Source organism: Aquarana catesbeiana, linkage group LG09, assembly GCF_042186555.1.
Source record: "Aquarana catesbeiana isolate 2022-GZ linkage group LG09, ASM4218655v1, whole genome shotgun sequence".
NCBI lineage: Eukaryota > Metazoa > Chordata > Amphibia > Anura > Ranidae > Aquarana > Aquarana catesbeiana.
The window spans coordinates 26124776-26146812 of NC_133332.1; the positions used below are offsets into that span (position 1 = coordinate 26124776).

The window sequence follows — 22037 nt, forward strand, 5'->3', positions numbered from 1 at the left end:
GGCGATGACTTGTATACTCACCTTCACTTTTTTCCTTTTAGATCTCTATTTTGCTGTTAAGCTTCAACCATACCTGATGTGTATCTCTTTGACTCTCTAATAGACATCTCAAGAGTTCATGGATAAGCTTCAAAAACGTCTTGGTAAAGATCCAGAAGGAGTCGGAGGACTACAAGAAGCACCCCTGGCCTACGATGCCATCTGGGCTCTCGCACTGGCCCTCAATAAGACTTCTTATGAGCTGTCCAAGAGAGGATTGCGTCTTGAAGACTTCAACTATAACAACGATAACATCAGCCGGGAGATCTACAAAGCCATGAATTCCTCTTCCTTCGATGGCGTCTCGGTGAGTCCCCTCCATGCATCATCGGCTTCCTGATTTATTTGGCAGTGTCACTTTTCTATCACCAACTTTCCTCCTCGCTGCTTATCGCTTTTGTTTCATCATGTTTGTTATATCTGACTCATCTCTCGGAGCCAGCACAAGAAAAATGTCCTCATCTTGTGGAACGCATCAGTGTTTCCCATTTTTTTCGGAAATGTTATTAGAGCTCAAGAAAAGGGTTTGCGAGATTATTACAGATTTACTCGTATGATAGCCTCTATAATGGCCCAGCATTACGAAGAACGACGGGAAATCTGCCTTTCGCGATATTGTGTAAATTGTTCAAAGCTGAACTCCAGGCAAACAGCTAAATACACAGATGATAGTTGCCAAAGGATTAGTATTTCTGTCCATTCAGTCCTGGGATTAACATAGCTCCGCCATACAGCATCGTTTTTTTTTCTGGCAGAGGAAGGGACTTGATATTTCTCTGCTTCAGTTTCATTTCACTTACAGGTCCCCTTCCCACTCCCACCCTGTAACTAGACAGTGAAACGAGAAGCAGCACACTGATGAGCTCCGCTGTCTATCACTCTGCTTTCTCCTCTAATGAGCATGTTCCTTGCACTGCAGCACATCTGATTGGCCCCGTGCGCTGTTTCTCCTTCCCCAGTCTGAGCTTTGCAGTCAGTGTCGGGACAAGGTCATGTAGCGCCCAGGACGAACATGGCAAACTGCGCCCACCCCCAAAAATGATGTGTCAGCAAACCCCCCCCCCCCCCCAAAAAAAATTGAGCACTAATCTGCATGCTTACGGCCCTAAGCATAACTCCCCTCTCCTCCCAGTACAAATAAGCCCCCTTGCTGAAATCCCCTCTCCTAGCATAAATCTTTGCTCCCCCGTCAGCACATCTCCCCCCCCCCAAAAAAAACAAAACAAAAACAAAATCACCCTTCCTAGGTCAAATCTTTTACCCCTCAAATTTCCCCTCCGAGTATACATCCTCTCCCCCACATTCCAAATCCCCCCTCCTACAAATTCCCCAAATCCCCTCTCCTACCACAAATCCCCGCCCCCCCCCCATTTTCCCTCCTAGCACAAATACCTCCCCCCCCAAAAAAAAACATATGTCCCCTCCCCCCTCTACCATATAATCTCTTCTATCACAAGCCCCTCAAATTCCCCCTCCAAGCACAAATCCTCTTACCGCCCCCCCCCCCCCCCGAAACACAAATCCTCTCTAAATCACCACCTCTAGCACAGGGTGAGAACAGCCCAGGATGGGGAATAGTCCTGTGCTGTGTGCTGGCAACATGGAATGGTAACCGAGCTCAGCGAGCTAAGAGGAGGAGAGTGCCATCCTGTAGCCACGATGCGCCTGATGTCACTGGTGAGATATGACACAGTTCAGTGTCTTCTAGTCACCAGCTGGGATTCTCTGTACCGTCGCCCCCGGGGATGTCCACTTACCCCCACTTCCCTGACAACTTGGGAAAAGACACACACCTCCGGGAGGTGACCTTCCCACAAAAACCCTGCCAACACTGCGCTGCGTAAACTGTTGGGCGCTATATAAATCCTGAATAATAATAATAATAATAACACGACAAGAGAACCTCAGAAATTGCTAAAACTAATTTCTTAACACCTCCTGAGGGGCCCCTGAGGGCTGCAGGCTCCAGATTTCATGTCACATGGATTAAGTCCCCTCCCCCCCCCCCAAAGCCCCCTGACCACCCTCTCCACCCTGGATGCTTTGCCCGCTGCTGAGCTCCTTTCCCAGTACAGCACTCTATACTTACTGTTCCTCCTCCGCAGGGCTGAAATCACATTCCTTTACAACACAGCCAGTCAGCCACGATCTGCACAGGGTGTATCGGCCTACTGCAATCTACACTGCCGTTCAGACCAGGGGATTTCACAGGTCAGAACGGCAACATAAAAGCCAGATACACCCTGTGAAGGCTGACAGACTGTGTGTAAAGGAATGTGATTTCAGTCCTGTGTATTGTGGGGGTGGGGAGCTGTTTACAGTGCTGGAATGGGAAAGGAGCTCTGCCAAATGAATGACCTGCCAGGGGTCACTGCCCTTTGGTTCTCCAAGGGTGATCCCTGTCCTCCAATGTAAGGAGGAACTCTGAGAACTCTAAACTCTTAAGCCACTTTGAGTATCTTGGCGTGTGGTGGATGCATCTGCACACACGGTGGAAGATTTGCCAATTTGCCCCTAAAACTAATGCGCCAAATTCTGGTTAATTCACAGTAAAAGTAATGTACTTGAAATTTTGCTGGATGAATAGCTATGCAGTTTTTTTTTTTAATGTAAATAGATCCTTAATATAATGTTCTTGGTTTAAAAAGGGAACGTTATAGATCTTTTGGGTTATTGAATAATCAGTAAAAGAGCCGTGCAGACACTCCGAACAAACGACCTAATAGGCAAATATACTGCAGCATTGTCATTAGTTAATTTCTGTCTTTTCATTAATGCTCTGTGTGCTGATTTTATCGTTTTTACCTCCGTGTTCCCATTGTGTTCAAATTGACATAACTGTCAATAACCCGTCCTGATGATGGGGCTACCTTCTTGAACAGAGGACTGATCTTTGTCCTTCAATTCCTTAGGGTCACGTGGTGTTGATGCCAGTGGGTCCCGTATGCCTGGACACTTATCGAGCAGTTACAAGGTAGGTGTTCTGGAGTTCCTGAATATTCTATCCAATGTTTGTAGAAGAATACGATAATTTTATATTAGCGCCATTGACACCTTTAAAGAAGCCCTGCCACATTTGTAAAGGTTAAATGCAGCAAACCCATGCAATCATAGACAGCGTATACTCTTCTCTCCAGTGGCCTGTTTCTTTTACATCTCCTCTGTTCCAGCCCTGCAACTTTGGAAGCCTCTTCAACATTTGACTCTTCCAAGAGTGGCAGCTACCTGTGACCTTCCCCCACCATGCACTGGTTCCTTCCTCCAATTCCTTTGAAAAAAGGAACAAGCATGGCGGGAGACACAAGCAACCCAATACTCCCGGAAGTGTCAAATGCTGAAGAGACTTTCTGAGGCTGCAGAACTGAACAGACTGCCAGAGTGCTGAGTATTTCCTTCTTTTATTGGCCAGGAATTGCTGTATTTAAACTTTTAAGCCCCTTTTACACTGGCTTTCCAATCAGGTCTACCTAACAGTTTTTCAGGTATGTAGGCATGTGTAGTTAGACCTCCCTGCAAGGGTGGTGGTGTTTGGCGGACACCGTGCAGAGAGGGCGAAGGACAAGTGGGGAACTCAGGCTCCTCTGATGTCTCCATTGGGCAGGGGGTCTGGCTACAGGGATCCTTGTTTAGTTCATTGTAAGTGCTTCGGTCTGATGTGTGCAGATTCTGTATCTTTACTTATTACGTTGATACACTTTACCGCATCAACTAGCCTCCGTCTGAGTTCTTTTCCGCTGCAGGCAGTGAACCTGGGCCACACATACAGGTGGACCTGATCAGAAGCTCCATGTAAGCTCTGAGACACCCAGATCTGGGGGAAAAAAAAAAGAAAAGGTCTACCTTCTGTTCCAGTTTTCTTGACCTAAACATGGTGGATTGTACCCATAGATATAATATGGGTCTGGAAAGCACTGGTTTTTAAATGCACTGAGAGAACATGGATGTCACAAAAGTGACATCCATTCCATTCTTCTCCAAATCAGTAGGGGATTCATTCAGGGCCCCCTGCTGAACGTACCAGATGGCCCCAGGTGAAAGGGGCCTTAGAGACCTGACAGAGTTTCATTTCCATTAAATGTACACTACTGTACGCTCAAAATTAAAAATGAAATCTGAGGTGCATTTAGGTAGAATAACCATCATTCTGAAGTGTTTGAACGCATGCATTGCTATACTACACTAGTTTGGTGATCTGAGAACACCTACTTTACATACAGAAGCTCTGTTCCTAAACACACCCCCTGAAGGCTCCTTGCTGTTTCTCACATGTAGAAAGACTAAATTTAATTACATGTAGATGTAACTAAAATGTCTGTACAAAGAAGTTTGAATGTGATCAGTTATACAGTACCAGAAGTTGAGAGAAAAAAGTTACACAATGCAATTTTCAGGAACTACGCTCCCAGTGAACCTGCAAAGAGCTGCAAAAATCATAGACAGACATTGCCTCCCAGCAGCTGATGGTTTTTCCCATGACTGACTTACCATGCCATGCTCTGCTCTGTGTCTCTGTGTGGAGGTGGTCGTCTCAGTATAGGAGCAGGGCTTTGCTTTATCATGTCAGGCTTGCTCCTCTAAAGATTGGTGATCTGATGACTGGTGGAGTAATGACCAAGAAGCAGCAGGAGAGGGGGAGATCCTTACAATGCTGGTCCTCAGGTCCAGCTACCTCTCCAGCAAGGAGAACCATAAGCAGCACAGTAATGACATTACCATATCTTACTTCAAATCTCTTGCATTTATCGGCAGCTGTGCCTTAGCTGATCTCTTACTGCAAATATACACGTGTGAGGCTACAGCACAATTAATATTTATGGATGTTTACTACTCCCAGTGCTCACAGTCCGGCCCACCTAAAGTCTGAAGGACAGTAAACTGGACACTTGTTTGGAAAGTTTGGAGACCCTTGCTCTATACCATAGCAACTATTCACTTTTTAAGTTCAGGTCCATTTTAAGAATTGTATATAAGCCAGGTTGATCCACCAAGAAGGTGTGACCACCACCCCACTGAGAAAGGGGTGACATGTTTAGTGGGAATGTTTGTTTTAAAGTTTGCCTTGTAGGCAAGGACATTGATATCTACAGACTAAACAGGGAAAAAGCCTCCTCTGAAAGGTGAGCCACTGGAGGTTGGTAGACATCCAAGGCTAGTATATTTAGGTAGGTACCTGTCGCCAATGGAGGGACGTGGTCCCTTAGCACCCACGGCAAAAAGGCCAAAAGGTCTCGCCCTTGAGCTATCAACTACTTCAACATCATAAGTTGTAGATCTTGCCTTTTTTATGCCTCCCTCCCGATGAAAAGCCCAATGCAGCACCTTTTCTCCCAACCCCCCACCCTGTATTTTGCACAGGATGACTTGTGCCGCAACTCCTTGTGTGTTTCATCTCTTCAGTTTTATTGCAGGGTAGATTGCTTGACTTTGGGCATTTGCTTTTATCCTTAATGTCAGGCTGTAGAAGACCAGCATGACTTCAATGTCTTCAAAGAAAAGCCTGACACATTCTCCTCAAAATTCACCCCCTCAGATGCTATAAATGCTAAAATGCAACATGACAAGCCTCGTCCACTTTAGACACCCACAAGTAAATTATTGAGTGGTCTGAATGATTCCTTTGTTGATGTATGGAGTAAAGGACTGTTGACAGATTGGTGCCAGCTGTTCAGACCTGGATAAGGAGGGCCGGAATGTTTTAAATGATTTTCTATTCATCTCTGCCGATTAAAGTAAAATATCAGAGAAACCTATCATTCTAGTTTGAAATGGAGCGGTTAGAGCCTCTTTTGGGTCTTTTTTACTTTCTGTGTCTTCATACTCGAGATTCACTATCTCTTTCTGTCCAAGTGACAACAGAATGGGGAATGGAAATCTAAAAAATTCAAATTGTTACCTGATTAGGAGATGAGTGAAAAACTTCCATTGGGACACCTGTTTCAGTAATGACCGTTAGAGGAAGGATTTCCTCCCAGTTTGTCAAGATTTCCTTTTACTTTGTGGACACAGAAAGCAAAAAAATTGATAACTTTAAAGTCCAATTGAACCTTCGGGTTAATAAAACTGAATAAAACTGAGGTGCTTAAACCAAAAGGTGTTTGAAGCCTTTACAGTGTGTTTTTCTTTCTAATGCAGCCACAGCTTGAGTAGAAAAGCCAGTCCCGTGCCAGCATCACCTCAGAGTGGGACCCTTGCCCTCTGTGGGGAAGCAGTAGTCTTCCTGTAGAAGTTGCACACACCCCCTGCTAAGTCGGGGCCAGAGCTCTCCAATCAAAGTGTGGGGAGGTACTGCGTGGTGCAGTGGCAGTAAACACTCAAAGTCCAGTTGCGGGAACAGAATTTGTATTATAGTTTGAAAATCCCTGTCCCTGGTAACCTCTCCCTACCTTATCCATACGTGAACATGAGTACCAAGCCTGGAAGCCTGGATCTTAAATAGGCTCTACATGACCTAAGATGGCCACCAGAGTCACATGGGGCGACAGCATCCAATTGGATAGCTTCCCCAGTGACCCAGGAAACCATAGAGGAACCTTGTTCCTCTTGACTTCTCATCCAACTACAATGATGCTGCAGTTAAGTGCCACCTACAGTGGAGGAAATAGACTACACCTGCCTACAAACTAAACAGGGAACATTAACTTTGCTGATTGTTGAGCTAATGTTTCCTCCATAGGGGGGTGTGTCAGATCATAAAAGAGAGACATAAAAACCCAAAGGACACATTCGATAGCTGCTGGAAGGTGACAGGTTTTTCTACTCAGGGTGTAGCTGCTTTAGAAAGAAAACCAACTAGAAGACATTATGAACCTTTTACTTTGATGCATCTGGAATGTATTAAGCTGATTTAAATTGATGGTGCAAATGGACTTTAAAACTGTCTATTCTAGCCAAACTAGAAAAAGAAAATAAACAGGTTTTGTCCACATTAAACAGATCTCTTCCCATTTATGTCTCTGAAAAACTTGTCTTCCTCTGGTCTGAGCCCTGCTGATTATGACAGGTCCTCATTAAATGTGAACATTTGGTGTCTCTGTACAGACCTGGTTATGTTTCACTCCGGAGAACACCCTGTTCATTTCCTACTTTTACTATAATACATTAGGTCCCTGTAATGTGCAGCAATATAAAATGCAATTACTTGTGGCAACTTTTTAGAAATGCATATAATCGTCTGTTTCTAACTGATGGCAGTACAGTGGAATCGGTCAGTATTGATTGCTGTTCCTTGCACGTCACATCACTGATTTGCTTCTTTAGGAGAAAAAGGAATAACCCCTCAAGAAGTGGTGGGACTTTAAAGGCAACAGAGTAATAAAAACGATTTTATTGATACAAATATACACAAATATACATTAGAAAAAATCTACTGCAATCACATTGAATAAACAATAAGCAATAAAATAAGGAATATACTGATGTGGGAACCGAATGTGTATTCGTGTAGTCTTCCACCTGAGCCATTTGGCTCAGGTGGAAGACTACACGAATGGTATCCCCTTCTTTGATTTGCTTCTTTAGTGCTTTGTTTAATTAGAAATTGTTTCCTTTTGGAAAGGTGGTCTCTACAAGAAGATTGGGTATTACGACAGTACCAAGGACAACCTCTCTTGGTATAACAACGATAAGTGGATCGGTGAGTGTGATATATGGCCATTGGCCACATATATTGTCTTCTGTATCCAACTTTCTCTTATTATCTACCTTCCATGTTCTTGCATGTGTCTTTTCCCAGTAGTGTTGGTCTACCTTGAATGCCTGCACTCCTCCTCCTTCCTTCGTTGATTACTCTAGAGCAGGTTTCTCAACCAGGGTTCCATGGAATGCTAGGGTTCCTCCAGTGGTTGCTAGGGGTATTGAACAATGAGCAATTTCTGCCTCTCAGATAAGTTCCCACTCACACCATTGATCATTTTTGTTATGGTTGGGGGTAATTCTTCCCAATGTCCACAAGTGTAAGGAGCATTCTTACCACTGACCACCACATTAATGTATCATGAGTTGTAAATGTAATTCCCTGAGACTGGAAAGTTAATTCAAGGGTTCCTCTATGTTGAGAAGGTTGAGAAAGGCTGCTTTAGAGAATAAAGTACTAATGTAAAGAATAATGTGCAGGTGTGTAGTAAGGGCAGCTCTCTGTAGAACAGGGGAACCCAACAGAGGTCAATACTCCAGTGATGCAAAAAAAGATGATGAAAAAGTGAGAGGATCAACTTAGTTTATTAGGTGCAGTTGACCTAGCCATTGTACTATGTACTGTCACTTTGTATGTATCTTTTCTCTCACGTTTGTTGCTTCACTTTCACTCACTAAGGATGGTAGGGTGCAGGTCTTCGGACCTGTGATAATGTCTAGGGGGAGGATGTGTAGGTTCCTCCCTCTCCTGCTTGGGGAATGGGGGGGGGGGGTCTTTCTTCAGGAGAGCACCTTACCTAGTACTCGGTGGTTGGCTTTGGCTACCCATGAGAAGTGGCCTTGCCCCACCCGGAGTCTTGCACCGTGGAGTACTGTATGGGGGGGTGGTCAGGTCTTCTCTTTTCTCAGCAGACCATTGACACAACCTGTGCACTTTTTTTTGGTTCACATGATGTTTAGTTTTTGCACACTGTGGGCTCATAATTTTTTTTTTTAAAGTTGATTTTTTTATGCCAAAGTGAAAGTAGCAGGAGTATCCAACTGGTTTTGGGGCTAGACATGTGCGCGCCGGACTTTTTCATTTCGGGTGCATTCCTTGATTGAAGAATTTTCTTTCGTCATATTCGTTATGTTTAAACCGATTCATTTTCGGAGTTCGTTTCATATCTTTGACATTTGTTTTGTATATTCGTTGGTCCGGGTGGATTCGAAACATTTTGAGATTTTTCCAGAAGATTGCTATAGATTGGAAATATTATCGAATCAGACGGATTTGAATCGGAAGGATTTGATATTATCGAATGGTAGTCCAACCCACCAAGAGAAATGGCATGAGCTGATTGGACAATATCGATTGGCTTTATGCGCATTCGAATTAACGAATGGAATGAAATTTGGATCCATTTGCTATCCAAAATCCGAATTATCGAACAAATTTGAAAATTGAATTTATTTCCCCATAGGCCCGAACTACTATCATATGACATCATCCAAATGCAACAAATACATTTGTTCATTTTAACATAACTTTTTTGCAGATTCGTAGACATTCATTACTATGTCCATTCGGAGTTTCACATACATCTGAATCTCCGAAAATGAAATTTTCTACAAAAAAATGCATGGTAACGAAACGAAATGCACATGTCTTTTTGGGGCTCACCATTCTCTCTGCCCTGAGAATTGCAGAATAAAACCCTAGATAGCACACTTGGCCAGGATGAAGTTGTTAAAGAAAAACTCAACTGCATCTGAGCACCACAAGCTGAAAACATTATTTAATTTTATTTTAATATTCAGAGCAAACTTGCCCATCCATCCATGTCTTCTGTGATTTATTATGTTGAAAAGTCACTTTTAAACCCCCCCCCACCTAGCTTTTATAACGTCGGCATTTTAAGTAAGGGCAGATAATTCATGTAGAATTTACTTCCTGGAATCCATCTGCCTTTAGCTCAGGCATGCAGGCAGGAGGGTGTGCTTAGCTGAGAAATCCCCTCCTCCAGAAGAAAGAAAAAAAAATGTCCAGGAAGACTCTTAGGATGTATGACATCATTTTGGGCTAGGACAGAAACCAGAAGGTGACTAAAGAAATGTAAAAAAAAAAAGTTTAAAACAAGTAAATATAATATATTCCTATATATTTGCTAATGATAGGGATTAAAAATAGTTCATGTTGATTGACAAAGTTTAGTTTCACTTCAAAAAGAATCTAGAAATATGTGTAGGAGGACTCATTAGGGTGGTCAGACAGTCTGATCACCAACCTTTCCCTGACCACCATGATTCTTTTTAACTACTTCGTCCCGATCCAACGTGCTACCTAGTCTTTTATTCTGCACCTACAAGCCCCGATGAAGGGGGACAAGCGAGCCCCGAAATGTGTTGTATACTTCTTTGACTCTCATTTTGGTAAATAAAGATCAACAGGACCTATTAAACCTTGTTGGTGCTCTCACTTCTTCACCACTTGACCGATTCTTGAAGCTTCTTACTCGCATCCAGTGTCTACTCCATCCACCCTCCCCAATATAACATTGTATAACCCAATCATTTTTCGATTGTACCCTGACTGCACCTTTCCGGTCTCTTTCCAACATAATTAGGGGGTTCTCCTCCTGCTGACCACACCAAGGTGATCATCACTTTCCGCTACGTCTCTCAGAAGCTCTTCATTTCCGTCTCGGTTCTGGCCGGACTCGGCATACTCTTGGGTTTCGTCTGTCTGTCTTTTAACATCTACAATAGCCACGTGAGGTGAGAAGGATGCATGTACAATGTGTTGTATAAGTTTGGGTGTGGGTGGAAGAGTGGAGGAGGGGAAGGTAAGGGTGAATAGTATATGGGGTATTAAATGTATAAATGTAGTGAAGAACAAATACAGCTTAGATCAGCACAATTACAGCTGTGGTTTCCACCACTTGACTAAAGCATTAGCAACTGAATAGTGGAAACACCTCGGGGACCTCTGAGGGTCTATGATTCATAAGCTCATGTTAGGTTCTTCTTCCTGCCTTGTGTCATGGTTCACTTTACCGACTCACTGACTTACTTCAGATCTTGAATTAAATCTGTGCTTACTACGGGTTCACTTAAAGCACAATTTAAAGTGGTTGTAAACCTGAAATGAAAAATGAACAAAGCAGATCCCTCTATAGTGTGTACTTGCTGCTGACTCCTTTCTCTGCCGTCTGCGTGAGTCACCTCGGACAGTTTATGGCAACAACAAGATTCTGAGAGAGGGTCCATCCCACCTCCAGCACACAGCAGATGATTGACAGCCTCAGCCGTGCATGTTTTCCTTTAAAACAGTGTATAGGGGGGGTGTTCATTCCTTCCACTTAGGTCTCAGATTACACTCAGCTCCCCTGCTCTATGATGTGCAGTGTGTGATGTCAGATCTCTGCTCCCCTGCCTGATGGAGCTCAGAAATGCTGTGCAAATTCTGAATGGTTCTGGAGAAGTGGGGGCTTCAGACAAGCAGGTACAACTTATGTAGGAAGAATTGTTTCATTTCTGTGTATCGTCTCAGGCCAGTCACTTCACTGTGTATATGTGATGGTTTATAATCACTTTAAAGTAGGATATGCATAAAAAAATTATTGACATGTCCCAATATACTGTACAACATAGTTTTTTAATATTGTTTCTTAATATGTGGCTTCTCGGCAGATGGGCCTTGGTGTCGAGAGGCCACATATTTGCATACCAATTTGCAGATACAGCTGTGCCATAGTTGCCAACAGTCCCGATTTTCCCGGGACAATCCCGATTTTGGGACCCTCGTCCCGATTGGAGAGTGTCCCGAATCGGGATTTTCCATAAGGAAAATCGGGAATGTTGGTTTTTTTTTTTTTTTTTTTTTTTTTTTTTTTTTTGGAGCAGCGGGCTCCAGCAAAATGGCGGCCGGCGCTGCCGCTCTAGCTGCCTCTAGTGGAGAGGGGAAGGGGGCTCGATCCGTGCAGCCAATGAAGCGGCTTCTTTGGCTGCACGGCCCCTCCCCTCTCCACTGAAGCGAGCAGAAGACACGGCGCCGGCGCCGTGTCTTCCTGAAAGTTCCCCAGCCCCGTACTGCGCAAGCGCTGCGCCTGCGCAGTACAGGGGGTCCGCCATTGCCGAGGGGAACTTTCTCGGCAGAACACCGGCCGCTCCTCCACTGAGCGGGGGCCGGGCTGCATTGAGGGGGGGAGGCACTAACTGAGGGGGGGGCTGCACTAACTGAGGGGGGGGCTGCAGTGAGGGGGGCTGCACTAACTGAGGGAGGGCTGCAGTGAGTGGGGCTGCAATAACTGAGGGGGGGCTGCAATAACTGAGGGGGGGCTGCACTAACTGAGGGGGGGGCTGCACTGAGGGGAGGCTGCACTGAGGGGGGCTGCACTGAGGGGGGAGGCTGTACTAACTGGGGGGGGCTGCACTGAGGGGAGGCTGTACTAACTGGGGGGGCTGCACTAAGGGGGGGAGGCTGCACTAACTGAGTGGGGCTGCACTGAGGGGGGGCTGCATTAACTGAGGGGGGGGCTGCATTAACTGAGGGGGGGCTTCACTGAGGGGGGGCTGCACTAACTGAGGGGGGGCTGCAGTGGCGGGGGCACCTGATGCAAGGACAGACTCTGGCGGGGGCACCTGATGCAAGGACAGACTCTGCTGGTGGCAGGCGACGTGGCTAGTGACACGCTCAGGGATCCCACTGATTCTGCATTATGGTGAGTTGAATGATTTAATTTTATATTACAATGTAATAATAGAAATAATGCGCTTCAATCATCCTGACACCATAACAACCATGGTGCCGGGATGATTGAAGCGTTAACACCAGGTGTTTGGAGTATCTTTATCTGCTGATTGTTAAACTTTCTAGAATACACATATTTCTATTGTTGTGTAGGACCTGGGGCTGCTGTCCCGTCATTCCTCTCTCCCCCTTTCCCTCTCCCCCTTTCCCTCTCCCCCTTTCCCTCTCCCCCTTTCCCTCTCCCCCTTTCCCTCCCCCATTCATCTCAGACTCTAACCATACCCTCTTGAGCCACGCCCACTTTCTGCGTAAGCCACGCCCACTTTCTGCGTAAGCCACGCCCACTTTCCGCGTAAGCCACGCACACTTTCCGCGTAAGCCACGCCCACTTTCAGCGTAAGCCACGCCCATTTTTCGCGTAAGCCACGCCCATTTTTCGCCAACTATTATTTTTACTAGGCCACGCCTACAAACGAATGCCCCGCCTCCTAATTATTGATTGGCTCCGCCTACAGCAAAAAAAAGTGTCCCACATATTTTTTTTTCAATGTTGGCAACTATGCTGTGCCAAGAGAGCGCGCCCTGCACACTCCCGACACAGTTACCGGCAGCTAATGGAAAGCCAATCACAGCGGTCACATGATCATGAACCCCGCCCTGCCTCCCGGCATCTGAAACCCCTTAAAGGCCCAGGAGGCACTGGCTCCAAGGTGTTCAACCCCAGTTCAGTGATTCTACCAAGTCTGATGTCATCAGTCTGCTGCAGGCAGGAGGAAGCATTACCTCAGTCTCCTCTCCCCCCCAGTAAGCAGACTGTACACTGTAACATTATAGGAAGTCACACATTGGGGGTTGCAGCAAAGGCTGATCTGTGGCAGACATTTGTGAACACAGCCAAGAACCGCAAAGACCCCAAAATGTACATGATTGTGTCATCTCTGAGTGAGTATCTCACACCAGGAAGTAGAGGTGACCCTGGATGATGCCTAAACAAAGATGGTGCCATCCTTCCACAGAGAAGAGTGGATATGCAGTATCTCGCAAAAGTGGGTACACCCCTCACATTTTTGCAAATATTTTATTATATCTTTTCATGTGACAACACTGAAGAACTGACACTTTGCTACAATGTAAAGTAGTGAGTGTACAGCTTGTATAACAGTGTAAATTTGCTGTCCCCTCAAAATAACTCAACACACAGCCATTAATGTCTAAACCGCTGGCAACAAAAGTGAGTACACCCCTGAGTGAAAATGTCCAAATTGGTCCCAATTAGCCATTTTCCCTCCCCGGTGTCATGTGACTCATTAGTGTTACAAGGTCTCAGGTGTGAATGGGGAGCAGGTGCGTTAAATTTGGTGTTATCGCTCTCACTCTCTCATACTGGTCACTGGAAGTTCAACATGGCACCTCATGGCATAGAACTCTCTGAGGATCTGAAAAAAAGAATTGTAGCTCTACATAAAGATAGCCTAGGCTATAAGAAGATTGCCAAGACCCTGAAACTGAGCTGCAGCACGGTGGCCAAGACTGTACAGCAGTTTACCAGGACAGGATCCACTCAGAACAGACCTCGCCATGGTCGACCAAAGAAGTTGAGTGCACGTGCTCAGCGTCATATCCAGAGGTTGTCTTTGGGAAATAGACGGATGAGTGCTGCCAGCATTGCTGCAGAGGTTGAAGAGGTGGGGGGTCAGCCTGTCAGTGCTCAGACCATACGCCGTACACTGCATCAAATTGGTCTGCATGGCTGTCGTCCCAGAAGGAAGACTCTTCTAAAGATGATGCACAAGGAAGCCCACAAACAGTTTGCTGAAGACAAGCAGACTAAGGACATGGATTACTGGAACCATGTCCTGTGGTCTGATGAGACCAAGATAAACTTATTTGGTTCAGATGGTGACAAGTGTGTGTGGAGGCAACCAGGTGAGGAGTACAAAGACAAGCGTGTCCTGCCTACAGTGAAGCATGGTGGTGGGAGTGTCATGGTCTGGGGCTGCATGAGTGCTGCCAGCACTGGGGAGCTACAGATCATTGAGGGAACCATGAATGCCAACATGTACTGTGACATACTGAAGCAGAGCATGATCCCCTCCCTTCAGAGACTGGTTCACAGGGCAGTATTCCAACATGATAACGACCCCAAACACACCTCCAAGATGACCACTGCCTTGCTAAAGAAGCTGAGGGTAAAGGTGATGGATTGGCCAAGCATGTCTCCAGACCTAAACCCTATTGAGCATCTGTGGGACATCCTCATACAGAAGGTGGAGGAGCGCAAGGTCTCTAACACCCACCAGCTCTGTGATGTCTTCATGGAGGAGTAGAAGAGGACTCCAGTGGCAACCCGTGAAGCTCTGGTGAACTCCATGCCCAAGAGGGTTAAGGCAGTGCTGGAAAATAATGGTGGCCACACAAAATATTGACACTTTGGGCCCAATTTGGACATTTTCACTTAGGGGTGTACTCACTTTTGTTGCCAGTGGTTTAGACATTAATGGCTGTGTGTTGAGTTATTTTGAGGGGACAGCAAATTTACACTGTTATACAAGCTGTACACTCACTACTTTACATTGTAGACAAGTGTCATTTCTTCAGTGTTGTCACATGAAAAGATAGAATAAAATATTTACAAAAATGTGAGGGGTGTACTTACTTTTGTGAGATACTGTAAGCATTGTCGGGGGAGTGCTGTGATCTCTGAGTTATTAAACACCTGAAAGTGTTTCACTGACACATTACTTAGCATGCATCTCCCTCAAATGAAAAGATATCTGATGTCAGTTCCACTTTCAATAGCTGTCAGACTGTATTATAGGCACCAGACAGTTTCTGATGTTACCGGGCATGTATTCCCCTATTGTTGCCTTCCACAATTCAGAATTTGGTGTTTGAGTGGTCGATTGGCCGGGTCATGCTGTCATGCAGAGGTAGGGGTGTCTTATAAAAACGCTTTAATTATAATTTTGTTTTAATGTTCTGATCTGAAGAGTAAAAATCCCGGGTTCTCCGGCAGCAGATTGGATGGGGGAGGGGGGGGTGCTGGCACGGTAAGAGTAGAGACCTTATGGTACTTCAGTGAAGCGTGTACTAAAAGATTCTGTATTCTATGCATAATTTATCATTATTTATATACACAAAGGTAACCCTCTTGATTTTTTAATATCAATGCGAATTGAGAACAATAGGATGCTTGTGTTGATGATTGGTAGCCAGAGATGCTGAGTATATTGCAGCTCTTATGCTATTGGCTATCTTCTGCATGACTCGGCTCTGTGCAAAGTGGAGGGTCCTAGAAGGGGGCTGCATGCGGCCCTTTGGTATATGATGTGCGGCCCTCAGACCTCAGCAGTCTGTAGTAGGAACGTTGATTAGAGTAATAGTATTGATCTCTACAAGCCTCATGTAACAACCTCCCAGTTTCCTATTGTCTTCTGCTGCATATCCCCAGCCAACAATGTATCCTGTCCTCACTCTCTGACCCTCATTTTATCCATTAGGTCTGCTGTCTCTGACAGTCCTCTCAAGCATTACATATATTGAACATTAGGTTCGGGCCATTGGTAATGTCAGGGGTCACACTTGAGGCTCCCTATAGCTCATAAGTTAACAACCACTGATTTGCAAAACTGACACTGCCAGAAGTCATGGTGAGATGACGATGTGGGGCTTCGTAAAACTTTTGCTGAATTGCAGTTAGTTAGTTAGTTATGCCCCTGACTCCAATTAGTACGCATACATTTGTGGACAGAAGCTCTGTACACTTTACATATGCAATGTTTGAGCAACGTTTGCATGCGTATATCTAATGACCTTGTTGCTAAGACGCAGGCGGCTTCTTAAGAAAGCACCCTAGCATGCAGCTAGGATGCAGGTAGCTTGTTGGGAAAGCAGTCTAGCATTTTTCCATTGCTAGGGTGCAGGTAGCTTGTTGGGAAAGCAGTCTAGCATTCTTCCATTGCTATTGCGAAGACAGCTTGTCAGGAAAGCAGTCTAGCATCCTTTCATTGCTAGGGGGCAAGCGGCTTGTCAAGAAAGCGGTCTAGTATCCTTTCATTGCTAGGGGGCAGGTTGCATGTCAAGAAAGCAGCATAGCATCCTTCAATTGCTAGGGTGCAGGTAGCTTGCTAAGAAAGCAGTCTAGCATTTTTCCATTGCTAGGGCGCAGGCGGCTTGTCAAGAAATTAGTCTAGCATCCTTTCATTGCTAGGGTGCAGGCGGCTTGTCAAGGAAACATCTTTCCATTGCTAGGGCGAAGGCGGCTTGTCAAGAAAGCATTCTAGCATCCTTCCACTGCTGGGGCGCAGGCAGCTTGTTAAAAAAGCAGTCTATCATCCTTCCATTGCTGGGGTGCAGGCGGCTTATCAAGGAAACATCTTTCCATTGCTAGGATGCAGGCGGCTTGTCAAGGAAGTGGCCCAGCATCCTTCAATTTCTAGGGTGCAGGTAGCTTGCTGGAAAAGCAGTCTAGCATTTTTCCATTGCTAGGGTACAGGCGGCTTGTCAAGGAAGCATTCTAGCATCCTTCCACTGCTGGGGCGCAGGTAGCTTGTTAAAAAAGCAGTCTATCATCCTTCCATTGCTGGGGTGCAGGCGGCTTGTCAAGGAAACATTTTTCCATTGCTAAGGAACAGGCGGCTTGTCAAGGAAGCATCCTCCCACTGCTGGGGCGCAGGCAGCTTGTTAAAAAAGCAGTCTATCAACCTTCCATTGCTAGGGCGCAGGCAGTTTGTCAAGAAAGCAGTCTATCATCCTTCCATTTCTAGGGCGCAGGCGGTTTGTCAAGAAAGCAGTCTAGCATTTTTCCATTGCTAGGGCGCAGGCAGCTTGTTAAGAAAGCAGTCTATCATCCTTCCATTTCTAGGGCGCAGGCGGTTTGTCAAGAAAGCAGTCTAGCATCCTTTCATTGCTAGGGCGCAGGTAGCTTGCTAAAAAAGCAGTCTAGCATCCTTCCATTGCTAGGGCGCAGGTAGCTTGCTAAAAAAGCAGTCTAGCATCCTTCCATTGCTAGGGCGCATGTGGCTTATCAAGAAAGCAGTCTAGCATTCTTCCATTGCTAGAATGCAGGTGGCTTACCAAGAAAGCAGCTTGTCAAGAAAGTGGCCTAGCATCTTGTGTTGCTAGGACTCCGTCAGCTTTTGCTGCCTAATGTCCTCCATTGCTAGCATGCAGGCAGCTGCTCAGAGAAGCCACCTAGTGTCCTCTGTTACCAGGACGCAAGCGTCTTCTGTTGCTAGGACATAGACATCCCTTGCCTTCCAATAGAGTATATTTGCACTGTATGTTTTAGGATTGTAAACATTAGTACAAATGTTAGCACAAATGTTTGCATCGGTACAACATAAAATATGGTCTATATGCTAGACGGCTGATGCAGACTTCTTATTTATATATTTTTTTTTATGGTGTGCAAGTCTATGCTGCTATGTACTTGGGTCCATAGAAAACAATACATCTGTGCACAGATCTGTAAAAAAGAAAAAAAAAAAAAAAAGAAACAACTTACTGCTTTTTTTTTTCATGCAGCAATGTCCATGACCCTTAAGCAGGATAGGCAGGTCTAGGTGAAGTTACAAGATCACTAAACACCGACTCCGTCTTTTTTTTCTTCAGGTACATCCAAAACTCACAGCCTCACCTGAACGATGTTACGGCGGCAGGATGCATACTGGCTCTCGCTGCCGTCTTCCCACTTGGTCTGGATGGGCATCACATAGAGACATGGCACTTCCCCCTGGTGTGCCAGGTGAGCTAATACAGGCCTGCAGAAGACTTTCAGAAAGAAGAGATTTCTATTATTTTGCTCCTTATGCCTCTTCTCTTCTCTTTATGCTCCGCCCTCCTCTCGATCGTTGGTTTGGCCACATCGTCCAGGCTCGCCTCTGGCTTCTGGGACTTGGATTCAGCTTGGCCTACGGCAGTATGTTTACCAAAATCTGGTGGATCCATACGGCGTTCACCAAGAAAGACGACAAGAAGGAGAGGAGGAAGGTAAGCTGGAAAATGTTATTATAATTGTTTGATGGAAATCATGGAATCCCGTTTGTGTTTGGAGGCCCTTCCCGTCTTTCTTTAGTTTTTGGCCTCCAAGGCAATGGATTCAACTGGGAATAGCAATGATCCAAAAAAGAGCAAAAATCATTAGAGGATACAATGCATGGATTGTTTTATACCATTGTCTGGTTTTCTTATGTGTTTGGAGGCACTTGCTGGGCAGACAGATATTCTTCTTTGGTTTTTGACTTGACCTCTGACAATGTATTGACTTGTGAATCACGTTGATGTTTTGGTGGCCTCTTGCATCTACATGCTGTTGTAATTAAACTAGAGATGTGCATGGCGGAAACATTTGTATTGTTTAGTTTTCAGGTTATTCGTATTGTTAGAATGATTCATTTTCGGAATGACTTTTGTATATTGGGATTTGATTTGTGTATTCGTTATTTGCGAATCGAATCAAAATTCGAGTGTCCAAATTCGAATTTTGACATTCAAAATTTGAAATTTGATATTCTAAATTTGAATTTCGGAAGATGGCTCTATTTTATTCTATTTTATTTTTTCTATTTTACTTTATTCTTTACTATTCTATTCTACGCTATTCTTTTATTATTCTATTCTATTATTTTATTCACTATTCTATTCTTTTCCTTTATTTTCTATTCTATTCTATTATTTATATTATATTATATTCCTTTATTTTCTATTATTCCTTTCTATTCTATTCTGTTTTACCCTATTCTATTAAGCAGCCCACGTAGGAATCATCATCTTATTTCGCAATTATTTTTTACTGTATTTATGGCAATATGTTTCCATTTCAAATTCAAATTCATTTTTGAATTTGAAATCATTTTAAAATTCAAATGCATTTTCGAATTCCAATTGAAATAATTTGTTTTGTTATGATTTATTTTGAATTTGTTGAAATTCTTTACTATTGTGTTTTGGAAATTTGGATACGGACTGGACTGGACAGTCATATGGACCGTGAAAGGATTTTATTTTGATCCTGTATGATTTTTCACATCGTTTTTGGACTTTTTATTAAGTTTTTTATCCTCTATTCTATTCTTTTCCTTTATTTTCTATTCTATTCTATTATTTATATTCTATTCTATTCCTTTATTTTCTGTTCTATTCCTTTCTATTCTATTTTGTTTTATTCTATTCTATTAAGCAGCCCAAGTAGGAATCTTCATTTTATTTCACGTTTATTCTTTACTGTATTTATGGCAATATGTTTCCATTTCAAATTCAAACTCATTTTTGAATTTGAAATCATTTTCAAATTCAAATGCATTTTCAAATTCCAATTCGAATAATTTGTTTTGTTATGATTTATTTTGGATTTGTTGAAATTCTTTACTATTGTGATTCAGAAATTCGGATACGGACTGAACAGTCATATGGACTGTGAAAAGATTTTATTTTGATCCTGTATGATTTTTCACATCCTTTTGGACTTTTTCTTAAGTTTTTTATAATTCTTCACATTCTATTAACACATGGACTGAAAAAGTTCCTTATATATTTCTACTGTATAATGTTTTCACTTTATTTGAGGATTGTTTACACAAGTTTAATTCATTTAGGATATGATTTACAGTAGCGCTGCTTTTTTGCTGAATTTACATGTTTTGCAATTTGAAATTTGGATATCTGAATAAATAAATTCAGATAAATTCTGAATCTCGAGGTAATGAAAATGTTGTCCGAATTTTGATTCCGTCTTTCTGGTGGCCCATGTCACTTACCTTCCCTCCGACCCAGCGCTATAACCTCCATCTGTCACTGCGGCATTCCCAAATGCCTGTATCCCCCACTGAAGACTGTGGTTCCATCCTCAAACCCCTACAATACTACAGGACACAGCAGAGAGGAAAGGGTTTTACGATGGAGCCATAGTGCTGGTTGTGGGATGCAGGTATCTGACCTCCTCAAAGGTGTGAAAGTGTTAAATGACAAAGAGACTGTTGGAGCTCCGGAATGGAGGGAAGTTAAAAGACATGGCCATCAGAGAATTAAGTATAAGAGGGATTCTATTGCAAGGGAGTGCCGTTTTCCTTTGCCAAAGTAAAAGATCCATAAGCAAACTCATGTGCAAGAAGTGAGATGAAGAGCAACCTCAGCCCGGACTCCAGCCAGGCCACACCTCCAATGCATTTCGCTCCGCCCCTTGGAGCTTAATTATTGGGTCTAGTTGGACTTTACCTCTTTACCTGAACAGCACCTAATTTTGTCTTTTTATGCCATTTTCCTTTGTTTAACCGCTTCCACCCTGCCCACTGTACATAAACATCGGGGTGGGAGCTTTGCCGTTCTGGCGCGATCCTGTGATGGCTGTGATCACAGGACACAGCCAAGGACAGATCGGGATATGGGCGCTGTGATTGGCCCTCCCGATCACGTGATGACAGTGTCCAATCACAGCCTTCACAGTGTAAACAGAGACACGTGTCTCTGTGACAGTTCTCCCCGCTGAGCTCAGTACGGAGGGGGGGGGGGGGAGCTGCTTTTACACAGAGAGCTGTCATAGATCACACAGACTGCAGCCATCCCCACACAGTACACCAAGCACCACTGTCCCATGAACATCTGTACCAGTGCACAAAACATCTATGACAGTGCCCCATCAACATCTGTACCAGTGCACAAAACATCTCTCACAGTGCCCCATCACATCTGTACCAGTTTTTCAAAGCATCTGTCACAGTGCCCCATCACATCTGTCACAGTGCCCCATCACATCTGTACCAGTGCACAGTGTCCCATCAACATCTGTACCAGTGCACAAAACATCTCTCACAGTGCCCCATCACATCTGTACCAGTTTTTCAAAGCATCTGTCACAGTGCCCCATCACATCTGTCACAGTGCCCCATCACATCTGTACCAGTGCACAGTGTCCCATCAACATCTGTACCAGTGTACAAAACATCTGTCACAATGTCCCATCAAATCTATACCAGTGCACAAAACATCTGTCACAGTGCCCCATCAACATCTGTCACAGTGCCCCATCACATCTGTACCAGTTTTTCAAAACATCTGTCACAGTGCCCCATCACATCTGTACCAGTTTTTCAAAACATCTGTCACAGTGCCCCATCACATCTGTACCAGTTTTTCAAAACATCTGTCACAGTGCCCCATCACATCTGTACCAGTTTTTCAAAACATCTGTCGCAGTGCCCCATCATATCTGTACCAGTGTACAAAACATCTGTCACAGTGCCCCATCAAATCTATACCAGTGCACAAAACATCTGTCACAGTGCCCCATCACATCTGTACCATTGCACAAAACATCTGTCACAGTGCCCCATCACATCTGTACCAGTGCACAGTGTCCCATCATATCTGTACTAGTGTACAAAACATCTGTCACAGTGCCCCATCAAATCTATACCAGTGCACAAAACATCTGTCACAGTGCCCCATCAACATCTGTCACAGTGCCCCATCACATCTGTACCAGTTTTTCAAAACATCTGTCACAGTGCCCCATCACATCTGTACCAGTTTTTCAAAACATCTGTCACAGTGCCCCATCACATCTGTACCAGTTTTTCAAAACATCTGTCACAGTGCCCCATCACATCTGTACCAGTTTTTCAAAACATCTGTCGCA

General features: G+C 44.3%; 1 protein-coding gene across 1 annotated transcript in view; it reads left to right on the plus strand.

The window, feature by feature from the left end:
* Nucleotides 1–22037, plus strand: part of GABBR1 (gamma-aminobutyric acid type B receptor subunit 1) — a 333519-nt gene that overhangs the window by 216138 nt on the left and 95344 nt on the right. The window contains 8 exon segments of the mRNA XM_073598155.1: nucleotides 104–346; nucleotides 2952–2961; nucleotides 2964–2984; nucleotides 2987–3013; nucleotides 7595–7672; nucleotides 10278–10428; nucleotides 18017–18149; nucleotides 18278–18394. Of these exon segments, the coding sequence (XP_073454256.1) occupies nucleotides 104–346; nucleotides 2952–2961; nucleotides 2964–2984; nucleotides 2987–3013; nucleotides 7595–7672; nucleotides 10278–10428; nucleotides 18017–18149; nucleotides 18278–18394 (780 nt within the window).